Source organism: Augochlora pura, chromosome 5 (genome assembly GCF_028453695.1).
Source record: "Augochlora pura isolate Apur16 chromosome 5, APUR_v2.2.1, whole genome shotgun sequence".
In the NCBI taxonomy this organism is placed as follows: domain Eukaryota; kingdom Metazoa; phylum Arthropoda; class Insecta; order Hymenoptera; family Halictidae; genus Augochlora; species Augochlora pura.
In genome coordinates, this window is record NC_135776.1 from 1,468,564 (window position 1) to 1,483,512 (window position 14,949).

The 14,949-nt window shown below is 48.7% G+C and overlaps 5 protein-coding genes and 1 pseudogene across 12 annotated transcripts in view; 3 read left to right on the plus strand and 3 right to left on the minus strand.

Annotated features, from left to right (window-relative positions):
* Positions 1 to 18: 18 nt before the first annotated feature.
* On the minus strand, positions 19 to 1,640 carry LOC144469964 (uncharacterized). The gene is made up of 5 exons (XM_078180717.1): positions 1,521 to 1,640; positions 792 to 1,081; positions 642 to 723; positions 327 to 585; positions 19 to 254 (listed from the first exon to the last, which is right to left on the minus strand). The coding sequence occupies exons 1-5, from the start codon at positions 1,638 to 1,640 to the stop codon at positions 19 to 21; spliced, it is 987 nt and encodes a 328-aa protein (XP_078036843.1).
* Positions 1,641 to 1,815: 175 nt separating this feature from the next.
* On the minus strand, positions 1,816 to 3,765 carry LOC144469872 (uncharacterized). The gene is made up of 4 exons (XM_078180574.1): positions 3,301 to 3,765; positions 2,815 to 3,031; positions 2,603 to 2,758; positions 1,816 to 2,008 (listed from the first exon to the last, which is right to left on the minus strand). Exons 1-4 carry the CDS (start codon positions 3,480 to 3,482, stop codon positions 1,877 to 1,879), a joined length of 687 nt encoding a protein of 228 aa, XP_078036700.1. The 5' UTR covers positions 3,483 to 3,765; the 3' UTR covers positions 1,816 to 1,876.
* Positions 3,766 to 3,830: 65 nt separating this feature from the next.
* LOC144469874 (aminopeptidase A) lies at positions 3,831 to 10,104 on the minus strand. The gene is made up of 16 exons (XM_078180575.1): positions 8,579 to 10,104; positions 8,268 to 8,521; positions 8,071 to 8,215; positions 7,745 to 8,015; positions 7,415 to 7,683; positions 7,221 to 7,355; positions 6,874 to 7,157; positions 6,732 to 6,820; positions 6,510 to 6,637; positions 6,235 to 6,438; positions 6,094 to 6,173; positions 5,383 to 5,522; positions 5,177 to 5,315; positions 4,363 to 4,476; positions 4,190 to 4,298; positions 3,831 to 4,134 (listed from the first exon to the last, which is right to left on the minus strand). Exons 1-16 carry the CDS (start codon positions 8,768 to 8,770, stop codon positions 3,985 to 3,987), a joined length of 2,703 nt encoding a protein of 900 aa, XP_078036701.1. The 5' UTR covers positions 8,771 to 10,104; the 3' UTR covers positions 3,831 to 3,984.
* Gsts4 (glutathione S-transferase S4) lies at positions 9,536 to 9,939 on the plus strand. The gene is made up of 2 exons (XM_078180718.1): positions 9,536 to 9,674; positions 9,761 to 9,939. Exons 1-2 carry the CDS (start codon positions 9,536 to 9,538, stop codon positions 9,937 to 9,939), a joined length of 318 nt encoding a protein of 105 aa, XP_078036844.1.
* Positions 10,035 to 10,492, plus strand: LOC144469966 (glutathione S-transferase pseudogene; annotated as a pseudogene).
* Positions 10,493 to 10,688: 196 nt separating this feature from the next.
* The window catches only part of LOC144469871 (serine/threonine-protein phosphatase 2B catalytic subunit 2), a 95,368-nt gene continuing 91,107 nt past the window's right edge, over positions 10,689 to 14,949 (plus strand). For 5 of the 8 annotated variants that reach the window (XM_078180566.1, XM_078180567.1, XM_078180568.1 and 2 more), the window contains exons 1-2: positions 10,690 to 10,778; positions 11,292 to 12,916. In XM_078180566.1, coding sequence (XP_078036692.1) covers positions 12,862 to 12,916 — 55 coding nt within the window. In that variant the 5' untranslated portion in view covers positions 10,690 to 10,778; positions 11,292 to 12,861. Of the gene's footprint in view, positions 10,779 to 11,291; positions 12,917 to 14,949 lie in introns of all 8 variants that reach the window. The other 3 variants (XM_078180571.1, XM_078180573.1, XM_078180572.1) reach the window with 2 other exon arrangements.

The following is a 14,949-nucleotide window of genomic DNA, read 5'->3' on the forward strand; positions in this document are numbered from 1 at the left end:
TCGTGTAACCTTACCACGCTATGGAAGAGCCGGTGTTTGGAGAACGCACGTATGAATAGGGCACTTGAGCCGGGCACGATCCAACTGACAGTCCATCTTCTTGATCTCGTCGTAAAGCTTCGACATCTCGCGACGACCGTCGCAATTGGCTACCGCCTTTATTCGACCTTCGCCTTCTCCAGCATACAGTATTGCCTGTGTACGTAGTTTAGTCTCCGCGCGTAACATCTTCTCCTGCTTCTCGTACGGAAAGCCTGAATTTAATAGTAAAAGTTCGAAGTAGAAGTTCGGTACAGACCGAGGAAAAACGTTATTCTTGAACTTACTTCTGAAGACCGGCACCGCTCCGGTCCTTAAATTCCGCTCGATCTCGCGGATTTCTCTCTCGCATCTTTCATAGCAGGTGCCGCGGAAAATCGACGATCTCTTCGGATCTATGTCGCATTCGTGGCAGCAATCGGCATCCCTGCCGGTGTAACTCTTGTACTCGAAACACTTCAACATTTGCTCGATGAACGTGAAGCGGGTCTTGTCGATCCTCGTGATCACACCTGACCGTTGCTTCGTTCGCAGCAGGTGGTGGAGCTGTCGAAAATAGTCTTTGTACAATCTGCTCGAGATTAATAAATTTCTGATGTTACCTTGAAAAGGATGAACAGGATCCACTGCATCGAGTCGAGCTCTATCGCCCGTTCGCGATCCTCGATCTGCTTCTGCCTGAATCTGAGGAGACACGAAATTAGATTCTCGAAACCGAAAAACGGGTTTTCATCGACGAATCAGAAACTGACTTCTTCATCTTCTCCACAATCTCCTCGTTCTTCTTGGAAACGTTCTCCAGCCAGCGTCGCATCTTCGGAATATTGAGGACCGTCTTCCTGACCCAGTAACCGCGCCAGGCCGCCTGGATCCTCGTCGCCATTCGATCGTAATAATTCTGCCACATCCGATGAACACGCTCGACCAGGTATCGATCCGCGAAACTCCGGACATAATAACCGCGCCAGTGCTTTTGAATAATAATCGCGCTTCTCCACAGCAATCGGAGATGTTTACGGGTCAGTATACCACGGATCCACGCCTGAAATGTGACTCTTCGTTCACGAAACTCTACATCGATCGCCAAGTATTCAAATAAAAGGCTGTAAACAGCGAAAGAAGATAAATAATTTCACTAAGGTGTGAAAGTAATTAGCTAATGATTTGTAAACTATTTCAACGATAATAGAACGCAGCAACAATGGTTTTCCAGAGCGGGAGTCGAACCGAAAAATCGTTCTCGCGGAAACTTCGGCGCGACGCGACGAGTGGAGAACCGCGCGAATAAATTCAAACTGACGTGGCGGGAGACATGGTGACGCAGTGTCGCAGTCTCCACCATAAACGTAAGATATCTGCGGCGTCAATTACGATTTCCCGAAGCTTTGCGTTGTTATTAGCAGGTTTCCACCCGTTATAGTTGAACGCGAACGATAACATCCGAGGTTATCGGTTCTTATTTTCATTGTTCCCGCGGTAACCTGTATTTTTCTGGCGGCGATAAAAAGCTCGCGTCTGATCGACTCGGCGTAGTGGTCCCTCCTCTCGATCTCTTCCTGGAGATCGATGGGATCCACGACGAACCGCAGCACCGAGACCATGGTCGATCCGCCGAGCTAGAGAGACCAGTGACGTTTCATTTAGACTTGAACGCTTTCGGTATCGATTGTCGAAACAAGAACAGATCTCTCGGAGCACTGTGAAACGTTCGAAATCTCATGGATCGTAAATCGTTGCAAGCTCAATAAAGCTTATATTATCGTTTGGAGTGTGAGATCCAGGTAAAAAAATAATTTATTTCCTCGTACAATTCGAGCAACTGTTTCGCGTTCGGCGGTCAAAAGATCCGGGCGTAGAACAGCAGTACGACGAGCGACACAAATACAATCATCAGGAGCACGGTGACTACGATGGCGCCAACGTTCCTCCCCTTCTCGGCCGTCTTCATCATGTGGAAGTCCTTTCGAGACTACGGAATCGAGAAACAATTGATCACGCAGGTATACGCGATCAGATTTTTCTACGTGGTTCGTGTGAAATGAACAACGAGTCGGGTAAAAATACGTCCGTTAAACGTTCTCCGATATTCTCGTAATTAACGAGCCGGCTATCTCCGCAGCGCGGAATTTCTACGTAAAATAGCATAATCGCGACGACCCTGTGGACGAATAAACAACGTGAACGATTACAAACCTGAGATATTTACGAATCCGCGATATTTAACTCGGCGTGTTGTTATTCAATGAAAAGTTTGCTCTCCTCTCGCTTACTTTAACAACCGAGCCATGAGCTAATTACACATTAAACTCCCGGCAAACTCGGTTTAACTCTGGAAACGCGTCACACTCCTTTGCGGTTCGAAGCGAGTCGTTTCTATCGTCTCGATCGCCGGTCTCGTCGCGAACATTTTAAACAGAATCCGCTATACGGACCAGTAACAGTTATTCTTGGTACTAAACGCGTTCTATCCTTTCAGGAGTTCATCAATGTTCTAATTATTGCTACGAGAAAGATTGCGATGGTTGATCGTGATACGAGGGCTACGAGGGTCGATCGATCGTACCATGATCTGTAGGGACTGGGTCTTGCGCACCAGCTCGTCCAACCTCTGACCTCTGTCGATCAATTTCTGAACACCGTCCATCAACGCCTTCCGAATCTGCGAGAGCTCGTTCTCCAACCTCGGCATGACTTCCAGTTCTTGCCGATTGTACTCCTCCTGAAACGATACTCTGCTAAATCCTTGTCGAGCCAGCGACAAGTTGGTCGACGTACCAGTATCCTCTTCAGCGGTTGAGAAAGATCCGTCATCGCGAGCTTGGCTAGGTCTTTCGAGAGATCTGCTAGGATCGGTAGCTCCATGTACACGCTTCTTAGCTTCTCCAAGAAGAAATAACTGCGAGATTCCAAGATCGCTGCCGAGGATGGACACTCCGACTTCGAGGTCAAACAGGCGTAGTGCAGTTCGCCGATTAAGACGTGCACGGTGTATCTGAAAGAAATATGCTTCGTTTTAACAGTATTTTTATCAAAGCGGTCGAAAGGTTCAGTTATATCTCCACCATTTTCTTTCCAACGTTTCCTACAATAACTAGAAAATGAATTTGGTCAAAATATGTATGTACGAGAGTTCATATAATCATTCAAAATCGTGAATATATAAAGCAATATCTGCACCAGTATAACTGATAAACAATCCGCACCGTCTGCACGAGGCACTTAAATGATAGTCGACCACCCATCGGCCAAGAATTCTCTTACTTGCCCCGATCGAGGCTGATCCTGTCGTTCTCCACCGACTTCAAGCCGTCCACCGTGCTCAAGGCGATGGCCCTAAAGGCTGGGTCCCGTTTCGCAGGATAATCAGCGACGATCTTACATCCTGTCTTCTCCCAGGACGCAACCAACGCGTAGTGCACCGTTTCGTTGGTATTCGGCATCATGGACGAGGACGATGTCGATCTCGATGTGGTTGACCGGCTTCGGCGAACGCTGGAGATGCACTCGCGTCGAATAGCACGGTGGAATCATTCGCTTCGCGGACTGCCTATCGGTCTGGCAGTGAGCGGCAGGCGTCTGCTGTTTACCAGGGTTAGCTGTGTCGACAGTGAGTAATGAAAGAAATTTTCGATAAAGCCGACGATAAACGACCTCCCTTCCCCGCGACGCGCGATGCCTCGACATTGCTCGAGTTCGGATTTTTTTCAGGATCCACCGATTAGATAATTAATCGGTAACGGGGCCGCTTAGGTGTCTAGAATACGGCTCGTACTATTAACCCTCTAATGGCGTCTCTTGGACTTGCACGATTGGACCAAACGAGTCAGAAGTTTTTATATGAAAGAGGTAAATTTTATATAAATTCCGGTCCATTACTTTGTCATTTACAGAATACCGTTTGAAAAATTTTATTCTTAGATAGTGTACACCAAGTGGGATCAGTATTTAATCGATGCCATTGGTCGATAACCATTGATCAACGATCCGTTGATTCGCGGCTAGCCAGTCGATGTTGTTTTGGATCTCCTCGATTGCGGTTCTCTTCGCGATTTCCGTCACGCCGAGATCTTTGTTGGACCGAAGGAATCGTTTCGCCTAGAAAGGGCACGATTAAGAAAATTCTGTGGAACGAATTATCGAGTAAGAGAACCTCGTTCAACATCTGTCGGTCCTTGCACAACGAGACGATCGCCAGAACGGTCTTCCCTAAATTGTAGCCCTCTGCGCTATACTTTTCTTTGAGATTGTCCCACCGAGATCTACGAGCAATTGTTCAATCTCCAACCTGAACATTTTATCGTTGGGTTATCAGAGAGTTCGCACCGTATAAAATCCCAGACCATCTTGAGCCCAACGGGACCGGAAGCCATCTTGATCAGAACCTGGCCAAAGTCCTGCTTGCGGACGATGTTCTCGTTGGTCGCCAGCTCGAGACATCTAGATTCACGGGGGAGAAATCGTTATGTTAAATATACGATTATATATTTAACGTGTAACTCTTCCATGGCTTGTCATGGCTCGTAGGGCGAAGTACATGGAAGTGCGGTACCGCATTGACAAGTTATAATAAACACCGTCGAAGGTCAAAACTTTCCTCTGCCCTACGTCTATCTTTAACAGCTGTAGGATCTTCCGTTGTAAATATAACATTTACTATAAGCATATGGAAGTATAAAACTACTGTCTGAACACTGCGATTTTATAATTGCTTAAAATCACGGAGGGTTAACAATGCGATCTATTTAATCTCTAGACAGACAAAGGGGTGTTTAAAACTGTTGCACAAATTGATAAAATATCGTTTAATATCATCAGCAAATATCGCAAGCAACGCGTCAATTTCGAATTCGTATTTTTTCTTGCAGAAACGATAAACTGAAATCTAAATAGTATCTCTCATTGAAATCGTAAGTCAAGAGGTTAATGAAATAAGAACCGAGAAGCTGGAGATTCATTTAGTACGTTTCTGATTTCTTTTCCGTTGAGCGTTCGGTTGTTTACTAGAATTGATCTCCAGTGTGTAATCGACCGAACGCTCCATAAATAAAGGAGACAATACCACGGCCGTTGATAAGCGGGGGCAGGAGATAGCGGGAAGAGTAATTAGCCTCTAATTGAATGAGAGAAGTCGACGGACCTGGCTAGGAGAGTTTTCTGTTGCACGCCGGCCAGCCCGACGATCAGCCGTTCCTTCTCTTGCGGGTCGGACTCGGTCGCGAGCAACCCCGACATCTTCTCGAATATCGATTCAGCGTCGGCGGATTGCGTGGCGAGACCTGTCGCAACCATTCTACCATAAATAATAAGAACAGACCACTTATATTTATATTTTCCCTCCCTTACCGAAAGAGTAAACCACGGACCGGATGTCGGCCGGCAGTGGTTCACCGTCGAGCAGGCTTCGCAACTTTCTCTTGGCTGTCTGCAGACAATGCTTGTGACCCACCATGCAAGCTCCGTGCAGTATCAGCATACCCAGTTCTCTTGAAAACAATCGCAATGTCTTTTCTTAATACTCCGATAAATAAAGAATGATCATCGATTTTCTATGCACAAGAAAATTTGGAATTTTTTTTTAGATGCATTGTCGGTCGCACGATCTTCGTCATATCGATCGACTTGAATTCGCGTCATTATATTCGGTACATTTTGCACAACTTTCGCGGCCGACGTAACTCAAACGAAAAATCTCTGTACGATTCGTGCCCCGAATTTTTATCGTCGCTATCAGTCGCATAATCTTTGCCTCACTGATTCTATCGAAGTAAGTGTGCGCGTTTTCATCGTAAAACGGCAGCGTACATTATGCAACGTGGCCCACTAACGGCGCTGTTTTCATGTTAATTAATTTGTAGGAAGCTGATTATGGCAGAAACCATCACGGTCAACGCGTTAATCCCTTCCCCGCTAATTGATCAATACATCATACACGTGGACTTACAGTTCTACGTTGTTGTATAATAATCCCGAATGCGTAATAAGCCGAAGGTTCATTTAATCAGGCTTGAAAATACCGTTCTACGTCGACGAAAATTAGCTCGGTGCTGAACCAACCTGTTCGGTAGCGATCTTTTCACCGCGACCAGCCATCCCAGTCGGTGATAGATTCCATCGATCAGATTCCTCGCGTACAGCTAGAAAAATCCGGCTTGAATCGAGCTATTGCTAACGAATCGAGGAAATAAGACTATGTACCTGGAAACGATCGTGCGTCTTCGTTCCAGTCAGCATCCTGTTCATTTGACCGAACCAGTCGACAGCCACGGCCCATGGCTGATAAGAGCTCTCGTTCGAGAGGTAGACAGACAGGTTCATCGCGCTAGCATAATTCAAAGCCGCAGCGTCTGCCAACAGGAACGCGTCGTGCAACAGATCGGCCCTGTCCATGGGACTTAGCGCCTAAAATTGACAAAAACTCCACACTAATCTCGACGCTAGCCTTGAAAGTTGTCCATCGGATCGAGACGTACCCGATGATTGTCGCGTAGCAAATAGGCGAAGATGTTCCACGCGTTCTCCGTGTAATTAACGACGTAGTACCCGACGGACCTGTGATTCAGTTTAATCCAATCCACCCTCTCCTCCAGAGTCAGTTCCACTGCAATCAGGTCAATTACCCATCGCGGCGTAAAACGGCTAACGCGACGCGCCATCGTCGTTTCCCTCTAAATTGATTCGATCGCGATTATTACCGCAGGAGAAGTTCGCCAGAAACCAATCGAGCTTCACTCCGTTTCCACTGCTGGTTGTGTACTTCACAGGAATGGTCCAGCTACCGTCGCTGCAACGATCGTAACGTTCTTGTCACCTGCTGCACAAAGTTGCGCTACGTACTCGAAAGTCTCGTGCAGCTTCTTGCTCGCTGCGAATCGTCGTTGCGAGAGCCGGAAGATCTTCTTCTCCTGGATCACGTTTATCACCGGAAATCCGGCGAAACCGATCCAACGGCTCATGAAGTCGACTACGTCGATGTCGAGTCGACTGCTGTTTTGCAGGATCTCAAACAAGTCTCGCGAGGCCGCATTTTGAAATCGGTACGTCAGCAAGTAGTCTCTGATCCCGTAGAGGAACCTCGAGTTACCAATCGCATCCTCCAGCATCCTGATCACTGCCGCAGCCTGCGAAATTTGACCCACCGAAACCACCTTGAACTCATTTACATACCAGTTAAATTGACATACTTTCTGGTACGATATCCGATCAAACATCTCGAGAATCTCTTCAGGGTCCTCCACCCTCTTCACTATAGGCCTTGTGCGCGCCTTGCCGTCGTGTCTCATGGCGACGTACTTGGTATGCAACGGGAATGAGTCTATCTAATGAACCAATGAATCCGTGAATTTCTGCGCGATCATTATGGTCTATTCTGATCGACCTGGTTCCACCGGGGAAACAAGAAGTTTACGGCCATGTGCTCCATGTAAGTCGCGAACCCCTCGTTCAGCCATAGATCGTTCCACCAGCTCATGGTGACGAGATTGCCGAACCACATGTGCGCTAGCTCGTGGGCCACCGTGCAGCAAATGCTTCTAGTGTTTACGAAGGAACTATCGTCGTCGGTGTGCAATAGTTCGGATTCCCTGAAAGTGACCAGGCCCCAATTTTCCATGGCACCTGCGTTGAAGTCGGGAACCCCTACCAAGTCTGAACAATCGATAGTTTTAAGACCAAGAACGCTGAACGGTTAGGCTTAGATCCGAGGTACCTAGTTTCGGGAGAGGATAATCGATGTTGAACACAGTCAGATAGTACTCCATTGCCCTGACGGCCACGTCCAACGCGAACCTAGTCTTGTTCTTGTACATAGGTCTCGCGCAGACCTTAACCGGTATACTAGTACCGTTCAGTGTTCTCAAGGACGATTCTAGACACTCGAAGTCGCTGACCAGGAACGCCACCAGGTACGTGGACATCGGTGGCGATGGCTCGAAGAACGTCACTATCGTGGACTTGTCGTCTTTCATTGTCTCCGTTCTCTGCAGCAATCGTCTGCTGTTCTCCATGCTTCCGTAAATAATGGTTCTGACTCACCGATACTGGCATGTTCGACAACGCGTGGTATAGCTTCTCGGTGTGAAGAATACGAACCAGGAACGTGGCCTTGAACCGCGGCTCATCAAAGCAGGGAAAGGCGGTTCTCGCGTAGGTTGGCTCGAACTGAGTGCTGGCCAAGTCTCTGCGAATCAGTTTAATCAGCATAACTTCCGAAAAACAGGTGTCTGGGCTACCTGGAGGTTCCGCTGGGATCGGTGTATTTGCTCAGATAGAATCCGAACAATTTTCTTCTTAGAGCGCCGGTAAAATTCATCTTAAGATAGTACTGACCGGATAGGGCGATGTTAAACGTCCTGATGACCAGCATTTCCCGTTGATCTATCACTGTCACCGACTTCAGGGGTACCTCCATTTGCGTCATTCGTGAGTACAGCTTTGTCGAAAGTATAGACAGATTGCTCGAGTGTAACACGATGGAGCTTCGAGCCTACGAAGATCAATGTCTAGAATAGGAATCGTAGGATTTTGGGAAAGGTGATCTAACGTTTAATATCTCCATGTTGATGCGGATAGATCCGCGAAACTCGTGGTTCCGGAAATCCGGCGCAATCGCGATCACATAGTCACTGGGCACCACGTCGTCCGGCAGCCGTTTGTCAACAACCGCATCATTCTCGTGGAGGCACGACGATCGCACGATCATCGTAATTAAGATAAGCAGCCGGCCGCTCATCATCTTTTTCGCAACAAAGACCGCCTGTTCGAACGAGCTTCTTATCGGCGACGGCCTCGAAAATAACTCTTCATTTACCGAACCTGATTAAGAGTTTCTAATAGGATATGCTCGAGTCGCCGATCGCCAGATTGGTTAGCCGATCCGCACTCGAAGCTCACTTCAGCCGGCTGCAGAAAAAATGTCCAATCGAAGATTATCGCCTATCTTCTTGCAATACTTCTCGCGTCTGTGGCGGTAAAACCATTGCGGTGTTTTTATTTTAAGACGGAATTTATCTAATCGATGACAGTATCTAAAATTAGAAAGAATCATATGATGAAGAATGACCATGGATTCTTATTTGAAATCTTCCAAAGGAAGTTGAAAGGAAGACAGGGACGCTTTGATGAATTCTTCTAATCGATTACGTAACCGCGGATGAAACTGTAGAATGAACAGCATTTGCGTGAGCTTACGGCAGCCGAGTCGCCCAGCAAAGAATGCTACTCACAGAAGTGAAAGTATAGAGAGCAACGGACTTGTTTCGAAGCGAAGCGCCAATGGGAGGCCCCTAGTGGACAAAGAGGGCCTTTCAGATAAGACACGGACGAAGATAATTCACCGTGTCGAAGTAGGGGAAATATATAACTGCAGACTAACCTTGGAATGCGGTTAGTCTGCGATCCTGGCTGGCAATTTCATTCAGTCGCACAAGTTCACGTGAAGCGAATGAAAGTGTGAAACCGAATTTCGGAGCAATCTTTAAATCTTTTCAAATCAGCGAAGATGGCAAAGTACAAGTTGACATACTTCAATGTGATGGGTCTTGGCGAGCCTATCAGATTCCTGTTGAGCTACGGTGGCGTCGACTTCGAGGACGTCCGGTTGGAGCACTCGTCTACCGAATGGACGACCACGAAGACAAGTAACTACAGAAACATCTCTGATTTTAAAGAGAGCGTTTTACATTGTAGGGATTTTTAAACATCGAGATTTTGTACGACGTTCCAGCGACTCCGTTCGGTCAGTTGCCGACGCTAGAAATCAACGGGAAAGTTTACTCACAGACGTTGCCGGTCTGCCAATACCTGGCTAAACAGTTTCGTTTGCGGGGGAGGACCGATCTCGACGACTTGGAAATCGACGGCATCGCGAACGCCCTTCACGATTTCAGGAGACGTAAATATTGATTCGTTCGCCGGACAAATTGATTTCTTTTTGGCGATGCTTGTTACGTAAATAACGTTCGAATTTTTCTCCCTCTCTCTCTTTCTCCTCCTGGCACATGGTGCTCTTCGCAGTCGTTATATCGAACTACTACAGAGAAACCGATCCGGTCCTGAAAGCCAAAAAGAAGCCGGACGTGTTCACCAAGGTGATACCGTTCTATTTGAACAAGTTGGAAGCTCTGGTTCAGAAGAATGACGGATACCTGCATGGAGGACAGGTATATATATATATAAATATCATTTATTATTACACTACGAAACTTTATGGATAACTAGATTAACTAAAATATTTTAAACCTATGAATGTGTTAAGGTTGTTGGCGTTGTTGAAACTGATTTGTTTTAGTTGAGCTACGCGGACCTCTTTTTCGTCGCTATCTCAGATTCCTTGAGCACCGCATACGAGTCTGATATTACGAAAGAGCATCCTAACTTGAAGGCTCTAACAGAGAAGATTTTATCGATACCGAGCATCAAGGCGTGGGTGGAGAAGAGACCGAAACTTTTGTTTTAAAATATTGTCGTACGGTAACCTGTCTAATTCGTTTCGCAACGAGATTCGAATCCAAATAAAAGAACAAATGAATCACTCACGCTTCGCGCCATTTTTTAAATCCTCCGTATCGACTGTCGCTAGCGTCGCTACCAACGTTTTCGACGAGAATCGATCCGGCAAGTGCGAGCCAATCTCTGTTCGGCGTGAACTTTTTCAAACATGGCGGTTAGTGTTTCGAAGTGCGTAGATTTTGTGAGAAAATCCGGATCTTGTTAACAAAATAATGCGTCAATTGTATTTCGTTGTAAGTAGAAGATCAAAATCATTTTTCATTTGACAGTTATTCGATGTAAGTGATATGGTAGGACAAATGACTGGGAGCCATAACGAATACCGTAATAAAGTCAAAAAATTACACAAACTTTATGGAATATAACGTATGTAGGGTTGAACGATGTATGTACTTAAAAATTGAGTCATTGAGAATAAGTCTAGGTTTATTGACTCTAGCACGTTGACTGCTCATTCAGAAACTATGAAATCTCCGTAAAATCAAGACAATTTGGTTAATAAAACAAAGACTCTTGTACATCGGCATAGAAGTTATCATCTAAGAATATACATAAATAATTCCGTTATCGAATTGTAGATGACATGGCACTTACCATATTAATCTAGCCAAAACAGAATTCCAAACAGCATTTCCGTAGAACGATATGGATCGTAGTAATTCTATTTCAACGATCTGTTTCCTAAATTTTCGTCTGTCGATTCCCGTTGAAGAAGTCATGGTCTAGATATCATTATTTCTGTTTAGACGAATTCTGGATTAAAAGAACGGAAGGAATCGGTTTGAATTCGCACTACTAACGGATAAAAATGTGGCGGTTGGTATCGTGGAGCGGGTGGCGGCAGCTGGTGGCGGCTTGGCCAATCAGCGGTCTCGAATGATCGGTGCGCGTGGAGGACTGCGCGACCGTCTCGTAGCCGCGGAGTGAGCCGTCAGTGTGCGCGCCGCGGAGAGTCAGACAGACAGACATCTTGTAGTAGAATTTAGCGGCGGTGGTGTTTTCGACCGTGGGTGTCGGTGTCACGGTTTCGTGGTCGCGGTGCTGGTAATTACGGTGTCGTCGCGGTCGTCGTGATCATCGCCCCGTCGTGATCGTCGCCGCCGTGACCGTGGTCGTGGTCGTGGTCGTCGTCGTCGTCGTCACCGTCGTCGCCGCCGTGGTCGCCGTCCTCGTAGTAGTTTTGCGAGTGGTCAGGCCGCACGCAGCTCTCGCGTTGTCATTACTGTACGGCCGCGCTGCGCTCTCTTCTTCTTAACGAAAAATCATCGCGAGCGATCGAAATCGTGACCAAGATCGGGATAGAAAAGGAACGGCGGCTGTCGTTTTCGCGGAGGTGTCCCGGCTGTCAGGTGTTGACGGTGCCCCGCGCGAGGCTCCGTCGTGCTGGCCGTGCAGCTCGCGTGGTCCAGCGATCCAGTTACTCGCCCCGCAAAAGGCGTTGGTGGTTACCTTTCGGCTCGGGAGGGCAGAGGGAGCGAGGGAACGAGACCGAGAACGCCAGAGAGCGTACGCTCGCCGACAAGACGAAGACGGACACGAAGAAGAGGAGGCGAGAGAGACGGAGAGAGTAGAAGAGCGGAGCGAGGCGGAGAGAGAAGGAGAAACAGAAATACGGGGCTCGAGAAAGAGAGAGAGGGAGCGCACTGATCGGTCGGCCGGTGTGTGCGTGTCGAGTGCGGTTGCGTTGCGTTGCGTTTGCGTGTGTCGTGTGTCGTCGTAAATACTACGGGGAGCGAGAGGGACACGGCAGAATAATATTCTCACTCCGCAAACGCCCAATGAACAACGCTCCGGAGCCACCGATGTGCCGCACCGTGCGATAACTTCCGTCACCTCTCCGACCCCCTCCCGTCTCTCCTCCCTCAGCCCCCACTCCGAGAGGGAGCGCGCGCGCGCGCGCGTGTGTATTTGTGTGTGTGCCGCGCCGGGCTCTCGAGGTGAAAATACCGCCCTCTCCTTCCACCCAACCCCCCGTTTGAGAGGAAGGTGCTACCTCGCGCGAGTAACTACGGCCAGTGGAAGAGGAAGGAGAAGGAAAAAGGGAAAAGGAAAGAATAGGGAAACGAGGGAAAAGGAAAATATACGCAACGCGACACGATCACGACACGACACGCCGACGGAGAAGACCACGAGAGGGAGAGAGAAAGAGAGAGAGAGAGGTAGATAGAGTGGTCGAGTGCCAGCAAGAACGAGTGAGAAGGGAGTGAGAGTGTGCAACGAAAGATCCTGCGGCGACCGGGGAAGAGAAACAAGTGAAATAGAGTAGAGAAAGAGAGCGAGAGGCCGGCGCCCACCCGTCAACCATCCTGATACAGCATGACCTCAAACGACACGCCGCAGAAGCTCTCCACGACGGAACGAGTGATCAAAAGTAAGATAAAACTTCCATCATGCATCCACCGTATTCTCTGTTTTACTCGGTAAAGCGAAAATCGAACGCCGCGATTCTACCGTTCCCCCGGTACGTGTCCAGTCCGGACGTGTTCCGGTTCCGAGCCGCCTTGGGTTATGGTGCGTCGTGTCGGTGTGCATGCGTGTGTGCGCGCGATTCAAGTCGTGTCCGAGTCCCGAGTCGAGAGAGCCCCTCTGCGTGCGTGTGTTGCGCGTACATGCGTGGCCCTGCGGCCTCGTCTTTTCCGGCCACCTCGGTCGGTAACGTCAGCGTGCTCTCCTATAATTCCCGTCGCATTTCCATTTCTCCCCGGTTTTGCACCCGTTATCTTCCGCGACCGGATAGATTCCCGACGATTAATATTTATTCCGCGTTGTAGAAATCAGCCAGGATCCGATGGAAACGCCGATTAGACGGAACGTATAGATAGCCGACCGACGTGAAAACACGTCGCGTGTCGTACAGGGGATTGATTTTCTCCGTAGCTTCGCGGCGCCATTGCTATCGACCTGCCAGCGTTCTCACTGACCCTCCGAACCACGCTTTTCCACCCTAATCCCGAGCACGGTTTTCTCCGGGATTTTTCCTACCGTGCGGTCGTATCATCCTACCGAACATATCGCATCGTTAGAGCTCGGATATGATCACGCTTAGCTTTCGATATTTCTTGTTTGGAGTCTCCGGGCTGCAACCCCCGTGCGCGGTTCACCGAGGGAGTGCAACCTAACCTAATTCGCGTTTTGCCCAATCAACCCTGCCTCCCCCGCCATGTTCTCGTCCGCGGAACCGCACCGTCTCGCGCGGTTAGCCCCGTTTCCACGAGGTCGAGGAACGGAATCGTCTCGAGGACGCGGTACGCTGCGCTCGAGGATTTCGTGTCTGGAGGACGCCGTTCGAACAGCTGACCGGCCTTGCGCGCACCTATCTGCACTAATGCGTACCTAATGTAAATACGTTGCTCCTCCCTATTCAAAATGTCCGAATTTTCGAAATCTAAAGCGTTCGAATTTCGTAAAATGTCTCGTATCGTTTCGATGGTCCGTCGTTCGGATTCTTTTAACGTATTTCTATATAATATATTTTTGGGCCAATTGGAGTGAAAGGCTTGTAACTCGGTTACTCGGCAAAAGTTGTTCATTCCTTTGATTAGGATCGATGGAAACATGAACTTTTGTCTACATCGGCAAATCGAATTCTCGCTTATGCTGCTCGCTAACGAAGCCTATCGCGGTGACCCACATACCGGGTGAACTTGATATTCAGCAGTTTCGGAGTTCCGTTTTTACCATTGGCGGGGTTTCCGGTCGTTGACCCAGGCGCACAGGTGGCTCCGAAACTAGTTGCCTCCGTTATCAGGCGTGTGCTCGAAGGAAAATGACGGTCTTCGGATTGATGTTGAACGATGATCCCTCGGCACAAGGGGTGTCTCGTTGGTCCCGGTGGCGTTCATTCTCTGCGGACGCGAACACGTGCCGCGCGCACAATGGCCCCCGGGTGTAGTTCGATTTCCATATTGCGAGAGCGCACATTCCCTTTTTAGCCGAGGAGGCGTGCTGAGTGGTGACCCACATCGGAGCCGAAAAGGGGAACTGGCTCGGTCAGGACGTACAGGTGGCAGGCACTTGGGGTCGTCGACCCTTATTGCGTGGCGCCCTCCGCGTGTTTTTCTACCCCTCCACGAGTCCCTAACTGTCGCCCTCGCCCTCGCCCTCGCCGCCCCCCTTGCCTTGCGCACCCTGCCGGAGCTAGCCGAGATTTAAAGGGGTCCACCGTTATCGAAACTCGGGAAAATCGATTCTCCTTATCGCTACGGTAGTGTCCCAGAGTCTTCGATGAAATGGCCCGAGTCGGTCGCAGATGTTCCAAGGCGTCGAATAAATACCTCGTATTCGTTGAATAATAAAACGGGGACAACGTGCGTAACGTCGCGCACCGAACAGACCGACACGTCGCGTCGCGCCGTTGCTGCACACTTGGAAGTCGAAATTTCTCCTTATCGTCGCGGCGCAAAG

Coding starts and splice junctions, on each gene's coding strand:
- Gsts4 (XM_078180718.1), top strand. CDS start 9,536: ATGGCAAAGTACAAGTTGACATACTTCAATGTGATGGGTCTTGGCGAG. Junction 9,675..9,760: donor ATGGACGACCACGAAGACAA/GTAACTACAGAA, acceptor ACGACGTTCCAG/CGACTCCGTTCGGTCAGTTG.
- LOC144469964 (XM_078180717.1), bottom strand. CDS start 1,640: ATGGTCTCGGTGCTGCGGTTCGTCGTGGATCCCATCGATCTCCAGGAA. Junction 1,082..1,520: donor TCGCCGCCAGAAAAATACAG/GTTACCGCGGGA, acceptor GTCACATTTCAG/GCGTGGATCCGTGGTATACT. Junction 586..641: donor TCCTGTTCATCCTTTTCAAG/GTAACATCAGAA, acceptor TATTTTCGACAG/CTCCACCACCTGCTGCGAAC.
- LOC144469872 (XM_078180574.1), bottom strand. CDS start 3,482: ATGATGCCGAATACCAACGAAACGGTGCACTACGCGTTGGTTGCGTCC. Junction 3,032..3,300: donor ATCAGCCTCGATCGGGGCAA/GTAAGAGAATTC, acceptor TATTTCTTTCAG/ATACACCGTGCACGTCTTAA. Junction 2,759..2,814: donor AACCGCTGAAGAGGATACTG/GTACGTCGACCA, acceptor GTATCGTTTCAG/GAGGAGTACAATCGGCAAGA.
- LOC144469874 (XM_078180575.1), bottom strand. CDS start 8,770: ATGATGAGCGGCCGGCTGCTTATCTTAATTACGATGATCGTGCGATCG. Junction 5,523..6,093: donor AAAAGATCGCTACCGAACAG/GTTGGTTCAGCA, acceptor ATTGTTTTCAAG/AGAACTGGGTATGCTGATAC. Junction 4,135..4,189: donor ACCGACAGATGTTGAACGAG/GTTCTCTTACTC, acceptor TGCCCTTTCTAG/GCGAAACGATTCCTTCGGTC.